Source organism: Mchenga conophoros, linkage group LG15 (genome assembly GCF_057382185.1).
Source record: "Mchenga conophoros isolate Kocher_MC1m ecotype Shallow Benthic linkage group LG15, M_conophoros_male_GT1.1, whole genome shotgun sequence".
In the NCBI taxonomy this organism is placed as follows: domain Eukaryota; kingdom Metazoa; phylum Chordata; class Actinopteri; order Cichliformes; family Cichlidae; genus Mchenga; species Mchenga conophoros.
In genome coordinates this window covers 9292773-9307527 of record NC_140540.1, presented here as the reverse complement: position 1 = coordinate 9307527, position 14755 = coordinate 9292773, and the positions used below count along the sequence as shown (strand labels likewise).

The 14755-nt window shown below is 41.2% G+C and overlaps 2 protein-coding genes and 1 long non-coding RNA gene across 4 annotated transcripts; 2 read left to right on the top strand and 1 right to left on the bottom strand.

Moving 5' to 3' along the window:
* Positions 1-793: 793 nt before the first annotated feature.
* Positions 794-3282, top strand: LOC146557727 (uncharacterized). The gene is made up of 2 exons (XR_014888581.1): positions 794-1569; positions 2838-3282. It is a non-coding gene; the product is annotated as an uncharacterized LOC146557727 (long non-coding RNA).
* Positions 3283-5381: 2099 nt separating this feature from the next.
* On the top strand, positions 5382-10931 carry eif2b4 (eukaryotic translation initiation factor 2B, subunit 4 delta). Of its 2 annotated transcripts, XM_085247213.1 has the most exons (14): positions 5382-5447; positions 5905-5942; positions 6047-6227; positions 6327-6542; positions 7358-7440; positions 7945-7971; positions 8398-8489; positions 8589-8703; positions 9377-9453; positions 9564-9666; positions 9790-9923; positions 10101-10278; positions 10356-10536; positions 10649-10931. In XM_085247213.1, exons 1-14 carry the CDS (start codon positions 5426-5428, stop codon positions 10846-10848), a joined length of 1647 nt encoding a protein of 548 aa, XP_085103339.1. In that variant the 5' UTR covers positions 5382-5425; the 3' UTR covers positions 10849-10931. The 2 variants fall into 2 exon arrangements, with proteins under 2 accessions (XP_085103339.1, XP_085103340.1); XM_085247214.1 differs by lacking the exon at positions 7945-7971.
* A 116-nt stretch (positions 10932-11047) lies between these two features.
* On the bottom strand, positions 11048-14743 carry atraid (all-trans retinoic acid-induced differentiation factor). The gene is made up of 7 exons (XM_085247215.1): positions 14600-14743; positions 14276-14409; positions 13658-13726; positions 12973-13044; positions 12770-12891; positions 12574-12674; positions 11048-12482 (listed from the first exon to the last, which is right to left on the bottom strand). Exons 1-7 carry the CDS (start codon positions 14690-14692, stop codon positions 12378-12380), a joined length of 696 nt encoding a protein of 231 aa, XP_085103341.1. The 5' UTR covers positions 14693-14743; the 3' UTR covers positions 11048-12377.
* Positions 14744-14755: the final 12 nt, after the last annotated feature.

The window sequence follows — 14755 nt, the reverse complement described above, 5'->3', positions numbered from 1 at the left end:
ATCAGTGCGTGTAGATGCTTCAGCGCTGTCACACCTTCAGACCTGTCATTCTATACGGCAGCACGTATCCTGAGAAAAGACATATTCTTCCAGGCTTTGGATTTTTGCCTCCTAAAGTGGCTCATTTCACATCGAGTGCTTGCGTTCTAAGAGTCATGGTGGCAGAATGGTCATCTTGTGGCCACTGAAGAATTTATTGCTTTCTTTTTATGATGCCACAGGAGCACCTATATATCCTACTGGCCATGCTTCGTGGACAGAGGTTTACTTTACAGTTTGTCAAAGCATTTGCCACATTTGGTGCACTGTGAAGCATACAGGCTTCTTATCATGTGATGTCTCCCAAAGGGACCTGTTTCAGTTGCCCAAATCACCGCATAAAGGGGCCTGAAATGTTATTTTGTGAACTTGATAAGCACATACGTCACTTTTTCCTCCCCGGTAAACGATGCAATGAAGCTAAAGTGAATCAAAGAAGCCAAAGAGGGCTGAAACTCAACCTTGGCTTCGGCTGTGACTCACGGCCTGCCGTAACTGCTGCTCTGACTGTACCCCCAGACCCAGTAAAACACGCCCCTCTTGCAGTTGCTTCCTTGTTTCTCCCTGTATCCCCTTTTCTTTTCTTTTTTCTTTCCCTTTCTTTTTTTTTATCCAAAAAGGAGCCATTGACATTCGGTGTAAAATAGAGGCAGGGTGGGGTGGGGGGGGCCTGAACAGAGGAACGGCAGGGGTGTAGGATGTCTCGAGCCCAGTGTGAACAGCTGAGAGGTGTGATTTCACAGGCTGGCTCCCCTCTGTCAAAGCGCTGATTGGGCCGGACAGGAGGCGCAGGAGAGGCCCGGGCTTCTAAAGGACACCAACAGGTGGGAGGCCGCATTGGAGGGGGCCGCTCCTGGAGCCATAGAAAAGGCCGATCTGCAAGGCCTGCTGTGGGCACAATCCACTGACCAGATACAGAGGAGGATGGGTGATCACAGGAGAGCTGAGGGTGAAGCCGGGGAGTGGTTCTCAGAAAGCGGAGGGTTAGTTTCATGAGCTTGGCTTTAAAGGGTGGATAAAAGGCAGAGGACAACTTCAGGGATGAGGAGTAAGGTTGGTCTGAGTTTTGTCTGTTTTTGAATCACTCCTGTGATTTCTCCTTCTAAAACTTTAGTTCACAGCGCAGGAAGAGACAAAGTCATATGTCAGGCAACAGAATCTTCGGGTTACTGTGCTTGTGTGGTTTCAGCTTAACTTCAGCACAATATGAGTAAAAATCTGGTATCAAACCAGCTTTCTCTCACTTTTACTGAAGACACAGCACAACATGGCAGCCAGTTGTGTCAGGTGAGGGGAAGCTGAGATGTGATGCAGGAAAGAATCAGGAAATCTGGTGCCTCTCAGAGGAGTCGTCCTAGTCTAATTACAGTAGACGAGACAGACTTTCTGGTGGCCATTTGGTTCAGAAGTGTTTAGATTTATCAAGGAAGTCACCACTTGTGAAGGAGAGGTGGACTGAGGCCTTCATCTTAACCCCATTTACTCACCGTGAGAAAACCACAAGAGGAGGCGCAAGGAGACCAGACGAAGGTGAGTAAAACGCATTTTTTTAAAAATCAGCTCAAGCTATTTTAATAAGAGGTTGCAATTAAAATGAATTGAATTTTTTCCGCTTTTAAGGATCACTTGACACAACTGTCGGCATCACGTTGACTTGGCATGGCACGATGTTTGGGAAATAAAAAAAGGACGATGACCTTTGTTTGATGGGAGCCGGTATTTGCCTCACCCGCCTGAGTTATTTAAACTCATTTCAGCAGCATCACACTGGCATTATCCATCAAGTATCTGCCAGTATGATCAGTCCCGTCATCTGTCAGTGTCAGAAAATTCACTTTTTATTTGTCTAATAAAACAATGGTCAGGTTTAACCCATACAAATTGCTTCTAGCTTCATGGAGATGATAGAAGCCACCATTCTGTGCCTCTCATGCTCCATTATTCCTTTATTCACTCACTCACTCTGTCACAGTTAACCGCTGTTAAGCCGGTTCTTCCCGCTACTCTTCACGCGTGGCTATGAAAGGGTGCTTTGTGTCTCGAGGAGCAGCGAATCCAGTTGTTGTCCCTTGTGAGCACATGCTTCCTTATATCCCCATATTAATACGCCACTTATGGAATGTAAGGAAGTGTGTGGTTTCAAGGGGACCTGAGCATCGACGTCGACATTTCTCATATTGTCCTTTCATTTGTCTTCATTCAGAAAATTGTGTGAGGGTGTCTGTCTACTTTATATGTGTGTGTGTGTGTGTGTGTGTGTGTGTGTGTGTGTGTGTGTGTGTGTGTGTTGTGTAAAGAGCTATACAAATACAGGCCATTTACCATTTGGGGGGTGTCAGAGTTCATGACCATGTGTGTGTGTGTGTGTGTGTGTGTGTGTGTGTGTGTGTGTGTGGCAGGACAACAGGTGAAAGGCCTGTTCCCTCTCCTTCAGCTCAGGCACGTGTGCAGTTAGCATTACTCCCAGGGCCGCTGATCGGGTCTCAGGGACTTCTTGAAAAATTCCTGCCCTGCCCCAACTGCTGACAGTCAAGGAGGATTGACAGAGCACAGCTGTCACCCATTATAGCAACCGCAGAGCTCTCAAAAAGGGAAGAGGGGAGGGAAGGGCAGAGATGCAGGAGCTGTCACTGAGGGTGAAAGTTCACTGCCGTGGGCTGGATTTGGAAGGAAACGGAGAGATGTCACCGGCTGTCAGAGTTCTCAAGCCTCTAAATAGGAACTATTTGCTTGGTAACACGGAGGCACTTGTTCCTGTGCTGTAACTTCTCCTTTTCTCTCTCTGTGTGTTCCATCAGGTAAGACTGAAGAGGATTCAGCAGCCCTTACTGCCTGCAGATGATGTCCATCTCCTACCGTCTTTCTCATGTCCCTCTTTTTCCGTGACCTTTACCCCTGTAACCTTTCCTCCTGACTGCCCCTCCCCTCCTGCTCTGCCTCTTGCTCTGCCACTCGCAGCTGAAGCAACACGCCTTGCTGTGGCTGGTCAAACGGAACCAAGTCAGGTGTTTCTGTGAGGTTTGGTCCCCTTCAACCAGCTACTGCGCCGTGAATTCAGTCAGCACACACCGGCTGGGAGTCAAACACGCAGTGACGTTGTGGTGTAGCGCTGCTTAATCTGGAGGTGGTGAATAGAATAGATTTTACAGCACAGATGCAACGTGAATCTTCTTTAGGAGCACTATGTTGATTGTCCATGGTAATATGTGACTAGAAACCAAATAAAAGATCACTGATGATGTACAGTGTTGAATTCCTGTTCTTCTGATTCACGTTCAGTCCATTGTGTACTCGAGGAAAAACACAACGATACATTAAGTCTAGCAGTTGAGTCCACCTTATTCTGCAGAATAGACTCTGACCCAGTATGAGATGATATAAATATGAGGCCTAAAATGGCAGCAAAGTATAACTTAGTAAATTATTTAAACAGAAAAAGAACGCAGGTGTAGCAGTGCAGGGATAGACACTGTAGAATAGATGGGAAAAGCTAATATTACAGTCCGGGCCAGAGAATTCAGTACCATGGATAGCACGCATGATGTATATATACAGTAATATGCTGTTTCTAGCTAGGTTGCCTTCTGTGTGGGTGTGGAGTGTACACATGCCTGCAGACTATTTACAAACAGGCTGTGCAGAGGCAAGCCAACAATCTAATAACCCTGCGCTATATGAGCTACACACCAAGTACCACTCGGAGGTTTAGAATATCACTGTGCTGCCTGACTAGAGCTAGAATAAATCTCTTTTATCCCAACTTCAAGCTCAGTTTTAAATGATGAGGTAGGGATGTATCAATAAAAAATGACAGATCTTTTTACTTTTAGTGTTTGCATGAATTTTACAGTTATTTTGCACTCTACTGTATAGGTCTATAAATAGCACATATGCTTATGTCTGTGTATTTTTGTTCTTGTTTCACTCATATTTCATGTGTGTTTAAACATTTTTTATAAATACAGCCTGGGTGGAAACCTGATCCAAATTTCCTACAATGTGGGACAATAAAATCTGTCTTCAGTCTATTTTGTGATGGAGGATAATATACACACAAAAATGACACTCCAGCTGTCTCCATGAAAATAAACTTCCTCTAAGCATGCAGATGTAATGGGGATGCAAATAAGCATACAAAGAACAGCGCTGCACATCCCTTACCAACTTTTTCACTTCAAACCTTTTGTCAAAACCAGCTAAATCTGCTGCTGTTATTGAAATCACTGACCAAAAGCCAGGATGCTGAAGTTGTAATTCACTGGATCATAATATAGACAGTAAACTGATATTTAACGTCAGCATTTTAATCAGGAATAGACAGGCAATCTGTCCAGGGTTTACATATCTCCTACCCAATGGATGGATGGATGGATGGATTTTCATTATGAACCTTTGCCCTTATCATTACAGCAAAGTCACCAAAATAACATTCCTAATCAGTCCGGTTGTAGTTTGTAGTTCATTTCACCCTGTTCCTTGTTAGACAAAGGAGCATATACCAGTTCTGTTGGTGGGTTAAGGACCTTCCACGACCTCGTCCAGTTCTCCTAGAGTGACTGCCTGTCTCTTGGAATCTCTTCCTTGCTGTTGAGACTGTGTAAGGAGACACATCAAGCCTTCTGGCAATGTGACATTTCAATGCCAGAATTGGAAAAAAGGTTAGTGGCCTCCATCTGTAAAATAATTAGTGTTATGGGGGTGTCTCATTGTTTTCTCTCTAGTGCACCTGTTGTGAATTTATTCACACCAAAACAGATAAAACTGATCAACAACCCCTTCTGCTACTTAACTGACCAGATCAATATTCCAATATTCACTTCAATATTCAATATTCCCTCTATGTATTGCACAGTGATTCCCTCTACTGTGCAATCACTGTGCAGTACTTAATTCTACGTGCAGTAACCAAAACTGTATATACATAACACTATTTATTTATTTCCCCTTGTAATGTTCATATGTATAATACTCAAAAGATTTTTTGTTTAAAGAAATAAGGGAATGCTCAAGACTTTTTCACAGTAGGCTACTTAATGATGTAGGAAGTTTAATAGTTTTAGATTTTATTTTATTTTTGTTGATGTAGCAAGTTCGGCCTTTAGAATCACATCTAAACATAAAATAAATAACAGTATGTCACTGAGTGAGCCTTAATAACACCCATTAAACATTAATACTATTTGGAAAATAGTATTAATGTTTAATGGGCATAAGGCAAAGATTAAAATATCAATACTATAGTCTAAATATCAGGAGAGCAAATCAATATGCTTAATATTAATGTGCACATACTCATCAACATACAACGTCATCCACCAGGGGGCGATATACGTTTCTATGGTAGTAGTTTCTACAGCAGAAGAGGAGGTGAAGCAGCATCGTAAACATGGCTGACAGTGGAGTGATAGGTGGGTTTCAGAGTGTGTAAATAACTGTAGTTCATTTGGTTTTTCCTTTTGGTTCTTATTCTTTAGTTGCAGGAGTTACGAAGAAGTATCTCATACTCACAGCGCTTATTATGTAGACTTTGTTATTAGCTGGTAGCAAAGTTAATTTCCCAGATGCTAGACCTGCTAACGTTAGCGTCGAGAGCATGTAAACGGTACTCATGCCGTAGACAGAGAATGTATTGCATCATCTTTTCGAGTAGTTTTAAAATGTACAATACTCATGTTTCTAGTTGTCACTGTGCTGTGACGATGATGCACTACACTTGTTTTGTTACTGATTTCGTTGACACGGTGCAAACTAAAAGCAGCTAACAGACTCGACCTTAATATCACCGCCTCTTGTGGAAAAAGTAACAGAACTACGTTATAATGCTAAATAACCTAATATTATCATCCTCTGTTGCTCGTCTTACAGACGGACCCGGGAGGAAAGATGAAATCGAACGCGCAAAGGTTAGTCTAGGTGTTTTCTTGAAATTTATTACAGCCTTTTGTGTGGATAAATGCTTTCCTTAATAGTTAGGTTTTTCTTGACGCCTCTTCCTGTCACGTGACAGAGTGAAGGCAAAGACCTAACCAAGGAGGAAAAGCAACGGCTGAGGAAAGAGAAGAAACAGCAGAAAAAAATCAAAGAGAAAAAAGATGACAAGGCATCACAGGAAAATGAGAAGGAGAAGAAGCCGGTCACTTCAGCAGCTCCAGCATCCCAGCCCCCGACACAACCCACAGTGCAGAAAGGTGCCTCCCATTTAGGCAGCAGCAAGTGTTGTTGTATCTGGGTGCACAGTGTGATTCATTCTTTATCCTAACATCTGTGTCTGTTATGGTCTTTGTCAGCTCCTTCAGCAGTGCCTGCTACTGCACCTGTTTCTGTGCCTGCCTCGGAGGCTTCTGTGCCGGCGGACAAGCCAACAAAGACTAAAGCGGAGCTGAAAGCTGAGAGGAGAGCTCGGCAAGAGGCTGAGAGGGCCAGCAAACAGACCAAGAAGGGAGAGACAGGACAGCAGGCAGCCACGAGCAAACCAAAAGCTCCGCCCAGTGATCTGCAGCCAGGTACTGCTGTTGCACCTAACATTTGTGCGTTCAGTTTTATCTTTTGGATAATCTAACTCAAAATAATCAAGTCAGAACAACAGACAGCTACCTGTAGAACTTTGAGAAGCTGTTTTTGCCAACACAGAAGCTGGCTGTGATAAATACAGACTAACAGTGATCAGTGATTGTTGTAGGGTCAAACGTTGGCCTCATGATTGGCTGCAGGGAAATATGCTGAAACAAGACTGACTGGTGGTAACTTCACCAACAAGGTTTTGGTGCCAGTGAAGTGTTAAATGTAAAGGTCAAGGTCATGTGATATCGGTGGCAATGGTAATAAGTGTATCAGCAGTAGAGCGACTGATTTTGGAAGGTGAACCTGTACAGAAATATGGGAAAATATGAAGACATTAAACATGTAATACAGACTGAAAGCAATACAGCTGCTGCAGACAGACCATCAATATGAGTGTGTAAGAGGGGAAAATGACTGTAACGTAATAATATATCAAAAGTGTAAGCTTTAAGTGCTTTGGTCAGTAAGGCTAGACAAGACTTGATAAAGTTTAGCCTATTTACATGTGAACGGAGATATTTTTTAAAACTGCACGTGTGGACGGGATTTTTTTTTAAAAACGGAAAATCTCAGATTCCAAAAATACCCTTGTACGTGTGAATGTAGCCTTAGTCTTTGTTCAAATTTGACAGTGCAAATACCTGGATAACATAAAATCCTGCTTCGCAGTACAGCTATTTAGCATCTCCCAAACGACCAGCAGAATTTTTTGGCTCGTCAGCAAACTGGAGAATATTAACACTCTTTGCATTTTCAGTGGTGAAGAGGCTCCCTGAACACATTCAAGTGGACAACCCAGACGTTTTAAAGAAACTTGCCAAGAAGTTGGAAAGGCAACAGGTCAGTATTGCTGTGAGGAACTTCTGAAGACCCTTAAAAATGATTCAAGACACACTGAATACACACGATACATAGTGATTCTAAGTAACCTTTTAATTTGTTGTAAGGATGGATAGATTCATCGGGAAATGTTTGACTTATTTTATGAAAATGGCTTGATCTTGGATGCTTCAAGTAACTATTTTTGTTTGAATCTAACATACTGTATTGTAAACAAATTCAGTTGATGGAAAAAAACACTGCTGGTATGTTTACAACATGTTATATTGGACAGAAGTGTGACATTTCCTGCAGGTGCATGGTTCGTTTTTGGAAATCTAAGCTTTTACTAGTTAAATCTGAGACATTCTCTAATTAAACAAAAGTCAGTCAGTTGTATACATAAATAGAATTCCTGTTATTTGTACAGTAACTCCAAAATAAAGTAACTTTATTTGGTTGAGTCATTGCAGCCAGTAACCAGCAGTTGTGATTGCATGTGACTGTATCCAACTTTTCTTTCAGACACCAGAGCACTATGCTGCTAAAAAGGTATAAGCCATCGGCGTCTGGCTTTACAGAATGTGTGCCTTTAACCTTTTTGGTTCTGTTTCAGTTGCTAACCTGTTATCTTAATCCGGTTTAACCCATTATTGTTGGTTGTTACAAACTTAATGGTAGAGATGTAAAAACATCTCTTCCATGTAGACAGCTGTTAAGTTGGCAAGTAGGTTTTACAGTATGTGTGTTGTTTGCTGTGGTCACCGAAACACCAGGCTGTCCGTTGCTTGCTGCTGTTCTGTTAGTCATAATTTATTATAACAGTAATTTTTAATTTTGTCAGTTTTCTTTCTATTAGGTCTACACAGAATTCAAAGTTTAATGTAACTCTTAATGAGCACAGTCTACAGACTCCCTGTTTTCACCTCATTAACTCAGCTGTAATCTCTGACCTGGTGTACATTTTGTGCATTTCAGATCCCGCTGCGCTCAGATTATGGCTACAAAGTCAGCCTGTTTTCTCATCTCCACCAGTACAGTCGCAAAGCTCCTCTAACACAGCAACTCAGGTAAACTGACTTTAAATTGTATGTTACAGTGTGTTGTTTATGTCATGTTATAAGATGTAACCTCTTAAGATTTCCTTAAATCTCTTTTGTGGTTTGCAGCATTCCTTCCACAGTGATTCATCCTGCTATTGTCAGGCTGGGTTTGCAGTATTCACACGGCATTGTTGCAGGATCCAATGCTCGCTCTGTCGCCCTGCTGCATGCTTTCAAACAGGTACAGTCCCAACATAGACCATTCATTCTTCAAACCCCACTGTTCCCTCTCTCATGGGCAAGGCTAAGGCTGTCACAGTGACCGTTTGACTGCAGTCAGTTACAAAGAAGTCGGCCAGTATTGGAGAGGGTCCATGTTTTTACTTATCAGGAGACATTGTAAAAGTGAATCTGGTCATTAAAATCAGGTAGATACAATCTCAAATTCACACCAAGTTGAGAGCGTGTAATGCTCAGAGAAGCTGCAAAAAAAAAAAAATTCAAGGACTAGATCTCAGACTCTACACGCCTCAGTGAGTTCATGACAGTACAGTTAGAAAAACACTGAACAAGTATGGTTTGTTTGGAAGTGTTGTCATAGGGAAAGCTTATTCTTTCTAAAAAGAATATGGTGGTATAGCTTAGCTTTTCAAAGTTGCATCTGGGCTTGTTTTACAGCCACAGGACCTGGGCACTTTGTAGTCACTGAGTTTACTACGAGCTCCTATGTATATAAAAGTATTGTAAAGTCAATGTGAGGCCATCTGTCTGACACCTAAAAGTCTGGCCTTAATTGGGTCATGCAACAGGACAACGATCGCAAGCACAGCAGCAAATCTACAACAGAATGACTGGAAAAGAAAAGAATGTTGTAATGGCCCAGTCAAAGTCCAGTGTTTCATTTTTCCCTTCAGGTAATAAGGGATTACACTACACCTCAAAATGAAGAGCTATCAAGAGACTTGGTCAACAAGCTAAAACCTTATATCAGGTAAAGGAAGAAAAATACTGATTTTAGTCATTCATCATTATTTCCTACACTACTGACACGTTTTTGGTTTAACACATGAAATCATTCCTTTTGCTTTGTTTTTATTTCAGTTTTCTGAATCAGTGTCGCCCTCTGTCAGCCAGCATGGGTAATGCAATCAAATACATCAAGAAGGAGATCTCTAATATTCCTAGTAACTGTAAAGAAGACGAGGTTAGTGACACTCGTGTATTTGCAATCACATAATCTGTTTAAGTAGTGAGACTTTTATCACACTGTGTGGTTCATTTTAAGTTTCCAATACTTGAGAACTCATGCACTTCCTTTTGTTTTTAGGCAAAGAACAAACTGCTCGACTGTATCGAGTCCTACATTAATGAGAAGATTATTCTCGCTGGTGTAGCTATTGCCAAGTGCGCCATAGAAAAACAAAAGATCAGTGATGGAGATGTGATCCTAGTTTATGGATGGTAAGTCTCTAAAAGCTGTGTGCATGTACTTGGTTTCAGCTGTTAAATCTGTTCTTTATTAGCGAGCATTGCTTAATTGTTTATTCTTAACGCTTTCTCTTCCCTGTTTTGGTTAGATGCAACCTTCCTTCCGCATTTTTGTCCTGACATTAAATGTTCCTCTCTCCTCCCTGACAGCTCGTCACTGGTCAACCACATCCTTTGCAAGGCCTTTGAGAAGAACAGAAAATTCCGTGTTATTGTTGTGGACAGCAGGCCTCGGCTAGAGGGCAAGGAGGCCCTGAGGCGCCTGGTCCAGAAAGGCATCAGCTGCACCTATGTTCTTATCTCTGCTGTCTCTTACATCCTTCCAGAGGTAATCATGGAGCTACACTAGAGTAAACCCCAAAATATTTGGTTCTAAGCACAATGAGTTTCTTTATTCTCTTCTAGGTGTCAAAGGTTTTCCTTGGTGCTCATGCTCTGCTGGCTAATGGTTACGTCATGTCTCGAGTGGGGACATCACAGATAGCTCTGGTGGCCAAAGCTTTTAATGTGCCTGTGCTGGTGTGTTGTGAGACCTACAAGTTCTGCGACAGGGTGCAGACAGACTCCTTTGTATCTAATGAACTCGGTATGGAAAGTGTTCAGTTGCTACATAAATGTCTGCGAGCCTTTCAGCTCAATTTGTCCTTTTGCTCAACTTTATTTCCATACACCAGTTTATCCTCATCTTTGCTTTCCAGATGACCCCGACGACCTCATTGTAACCCGTAAAGGAACGACTCCGCTGGAGGGATGGGAGAACGAGTCCTCTCTCGGCCTTCTTAACCTGGTCTACGACGTGACGCCGCCTGATTTCGTAGATCTAGTCATCACAGAGCTCGGGATGATCCCGTGTACCTCTGTCCCCGTGGTGCTGCGAGTCAAAAACGTGGACCAGTGAACAACTCAGTTTGTGTGCACCAGAGCTTGTACACACACAACAAATTGTGCTTTTAGCATGCAATAAATATATATCTGAAGTGACATATGCTTTTTAAATTGAGTCCATGTGTGTTTTTATGGTAGTATTGGATGAATGGAAATATATTTCCTGGCCTAATGTGACAAGGCTGTTCTGTTTATTAAAAAAAAAGTAGTGCTAGATGTTATAAGACCCACTGTTTATTAGAAACAGAACAATTAATTGTCAATACAATCCCACTGAGCGTCACAACACTAGTTATTAACCATGGCATGCAATTTGAAACAAGACAGAAATTTTTCCTAATTACAGTTGGAGTTGAAGCATCAGATAAATGTTATGGCTCCCATAAAGTTAGGTTTAATGACAAAAGAAAAGTAAGACATTAACCAGGTACTACAGTTTTTGGTAAAGCAGCTAGGAGTTTATGTTCTCACTGCTCATATATCGTCACCAAGTTCAGTTAAAACCAGGAGAAATATTCTGCATGCTGTAGATGCACTCTCTCCTTACAAGAATTATTTATTAGTTGCAATATTTAGTCAGTGCATTAACATTCAGACAACTTATTTAGCCAGAAGCAATGTATTGAACATAGAGCAACTAGAGCTGCCCTTCAACACTGAATTTTCCCAATGGGAGAACACAACATTTTAACAGCTAGAAAATCAGTTAATGTACAATTAAATCCTGTATATGCATAATGTAAACATGATACTCGAAGCATAGAAACAGATATCCTGTTTTAAAATCTTCAGTAGAACCCTGAATCTCACTGGAGAAGAGTATCAAAGGAGGTTACCCTTGAATCTCAAGACATTTAGCACATGTGGCCTATAAACAAAATGTGGCTGTAACAGACAAGTATCTTCCACATTTTGTGTTTTGTCTGAAATTGAAATTAAAGATGTAAATAAAAACATCACACTTCAAAAAGAGGTTTGTTGCAAAAGAAAGGATTTTGTGTCGCTCAACTACATAGAAAAAAAAATAAGGAATTTAACCTATTGGACTATTAAAATAATTTTTAAAGATGTCAAATAAGCTTGCACCCTTAAAACAAACTTAGTCTTTGCTGTCAGTAAAGTGTAAATTCAGCACGTCTGCCCAGACAGGTTTTAGGACTGAAGACAGTATTTGTGTAAGTGCACATAGTTTCTGAAGGATTTTGTAAAACACAGTGTTTTCCCTTCTATCACATGGTGTCAGTCAAATACATTTACAAATATAATTGATGTGCTAATAGTGGTCATTTTTGACAAAAATATTTGAAATGCGGAGCAAATCTTTTCTTTAAAATTGCACTGAAACATCTTTGAGGTCAAACGTGTAAATTTCCTTGAAACAAAAAATACAACAGACCTCAAAAAGGTGTAAAATGAATAAAAACACATTTAAAAGAAGCCCTGTAAAAGTCCCCTCAGACTTTGTCAGCATTTTCCCCTATCAGTATCTTCCCTTTAAGAACAGTCAGTTTGAGATTAAAACCAGCTGACTAAGGTTCAGCTTTAGAGTGATTTGGCTTTACGTCTCTGGGTGGCCCACAGAAGAACCGAGATCACAACCGTAGAAGCTGCAAGAGGCCCAAAGACTTGCAGAGCTGGGAACTCCCCCTATGGACAGTTTTAACAAATGCACAACTTTAAATAATCGAAAAGCTTAGCATCAAAAGGTGATTTGCATAAAGCTGCTTGCAGAACCAACCTCTCGAAGACACTTGTATCCACGGAAGTTTTCAGCGCAGCTGCACTCAAAGAAGCCTGGGCCGAAGGGGCCACAGAGGGAGTTCTCTGGACAGTTCATTGCTGTGGATTACCAACAAGTATGAATAGATGTCACGTGTAACATATTTAACTGTAGTTTTAGATGGCATGTGTCACAGCAAAAGTTAGGAACTTACACAGTTGTCCAGTCTCGTTGCATATATTCCTTTGGCCTTCACAATGGCGATTTCCCTCTTTGATTTTAACCTTTTCCCAAGATGTGTTGCTTCCCGGACAATCTATATTTTGTGGTAAAATCCTACAGAGAAATTAAGTTAGAAAAAAATAATCTCAATCTAACACTGAGGAGAATCTGTCATAATTTGGGTAAAATACTTACATGTAGTTTAACTTATTAAATCCTTGAAAAGCTGTATCACTGATGTTGACAAGGGGATTGAACGAGAGGTCTCTGTAATATAAACATTTATAGGATGCATTTAAAAGAGCGACCACATAGATAAAAACACTAGCACTTTCTAGTACAACTATCAGTCATCCAGTCACACTGCACTTGTATCTATGCCTAAAACACTTTGTTTAACTTTGATACATCTTGCCCAAGGATACTTCAATATGTGAACCATTTGGTAGAGAAACTGCTCAACCACAGCCGCCCTGTGTCTTCCTTATTTGCTTCAGTTATATTTATTTTTTGTGAAGTTAAATCATTTTAGTGCTTGCCAGAAGGGGAGATAAAAGTTGTTATGCATGGCCAGAAATAGAAACTTTCCTAAACTCCTGCTGCTCAAGAATGCTTTTATGAACATGAAGATCATTCTGAGGAATCGCCTGCACATGTGTCATTTGTCTTTCTCGGTACACCAATACAGGCTTTTACTACAATTTTTCATATGAAATGTAAACTGTGGAGTAGCGATAAGAGCAGTTATTTCCTTTTGAATTAAAAATAACCTTACAATCAAAGAAAAAGCATGTGTAAGCAGGAGCTTCTGTTGTTTTGCGTGCAGACGAGAGGATTATTTGTGCAAAAAAAGATGTGAAACTGTATTTACTGTTCTTACATCATGAAAGCTGTTGATGCTCCCTGAAGATCCTGCACACAAGTTAGTGAACAGTTGGACAGATCCAACCTGACAAACAAAAAACACAAATAAAGTTCAGATAATGAAGAACTTCCTCTTTCAGCTGCACTCTTTAGGGGTCACTACCAAATTTGATCATCTGCCTCCATCTCACCCTATCCCTAGCATCCTTCTCTACCAACTGTGCATGTGCTTCTTCATTATATCCATGAATCATTTCTGTGGTCTTCCTCTTTTTATTCTGCCTGCCAGATCCACATTCAACACCCTTTGTCCAATATATCCCACTATCCAAACCATCTCAGCTTTGCCTCTCTAACTGTGTCTCCAAAAAACCCAAATTGAGCTGTACTTCCTAATGAAAATGCTAGCACTACCAATTCTGCCACCTCCAGCTCAGCCTCCTGTCTGTTAGTGAGATTATGAAGACGAAACCTTTCCCACAAGTTAATACACAGTCAGCATTGGAAGTCACTAGAAGGAAAAAGACATTTACATTTTCTTTTTTTTTTAACAGTTATTCACAAAATAGCTTAACAAATCTTAGCTTGGGTGTAAATTCTGTTTCCGACGGACCCTGAAAGCAGCAAATCCTACCCGATGATGTGTTCAGGGTCGTTTGTGGTGTCATTTCTCAAACAGCAACGCCCGTCTATCCGTCCAGCGGATAAGAAGCAAAAGTGACCGACCTCGGAGCTGTTTAGGATGGTCCCGCCACACAGGTTACATACCTGTGGTTACACGTCATAACAAAGAGAGGGGGGGGGGGGGGGGACACCTGTAAACAACAATCTTGCTGGCCATTTCCTTTCTGGCACATACAGCTACACCAGAACCTGTTGTATTATTAGTAATATATATGCGCCACAGAGTTGTTGAAGTAAAGACTACAGTTATTGCATTTAGAAAGCCCAGCCTTACCTGCAGCTCGGTCAGCTGATAACTTGCTTGGAAAAATAAATTAAGGATCAAAACAAGCGCCACAAATCTCATACAGCTACATAAAGCTTTCATTTTTAGCAACTGGAGTCACATGATCAGGCCGCAGCAGGGCACGTGACAGGAAGCGGGTCCAGC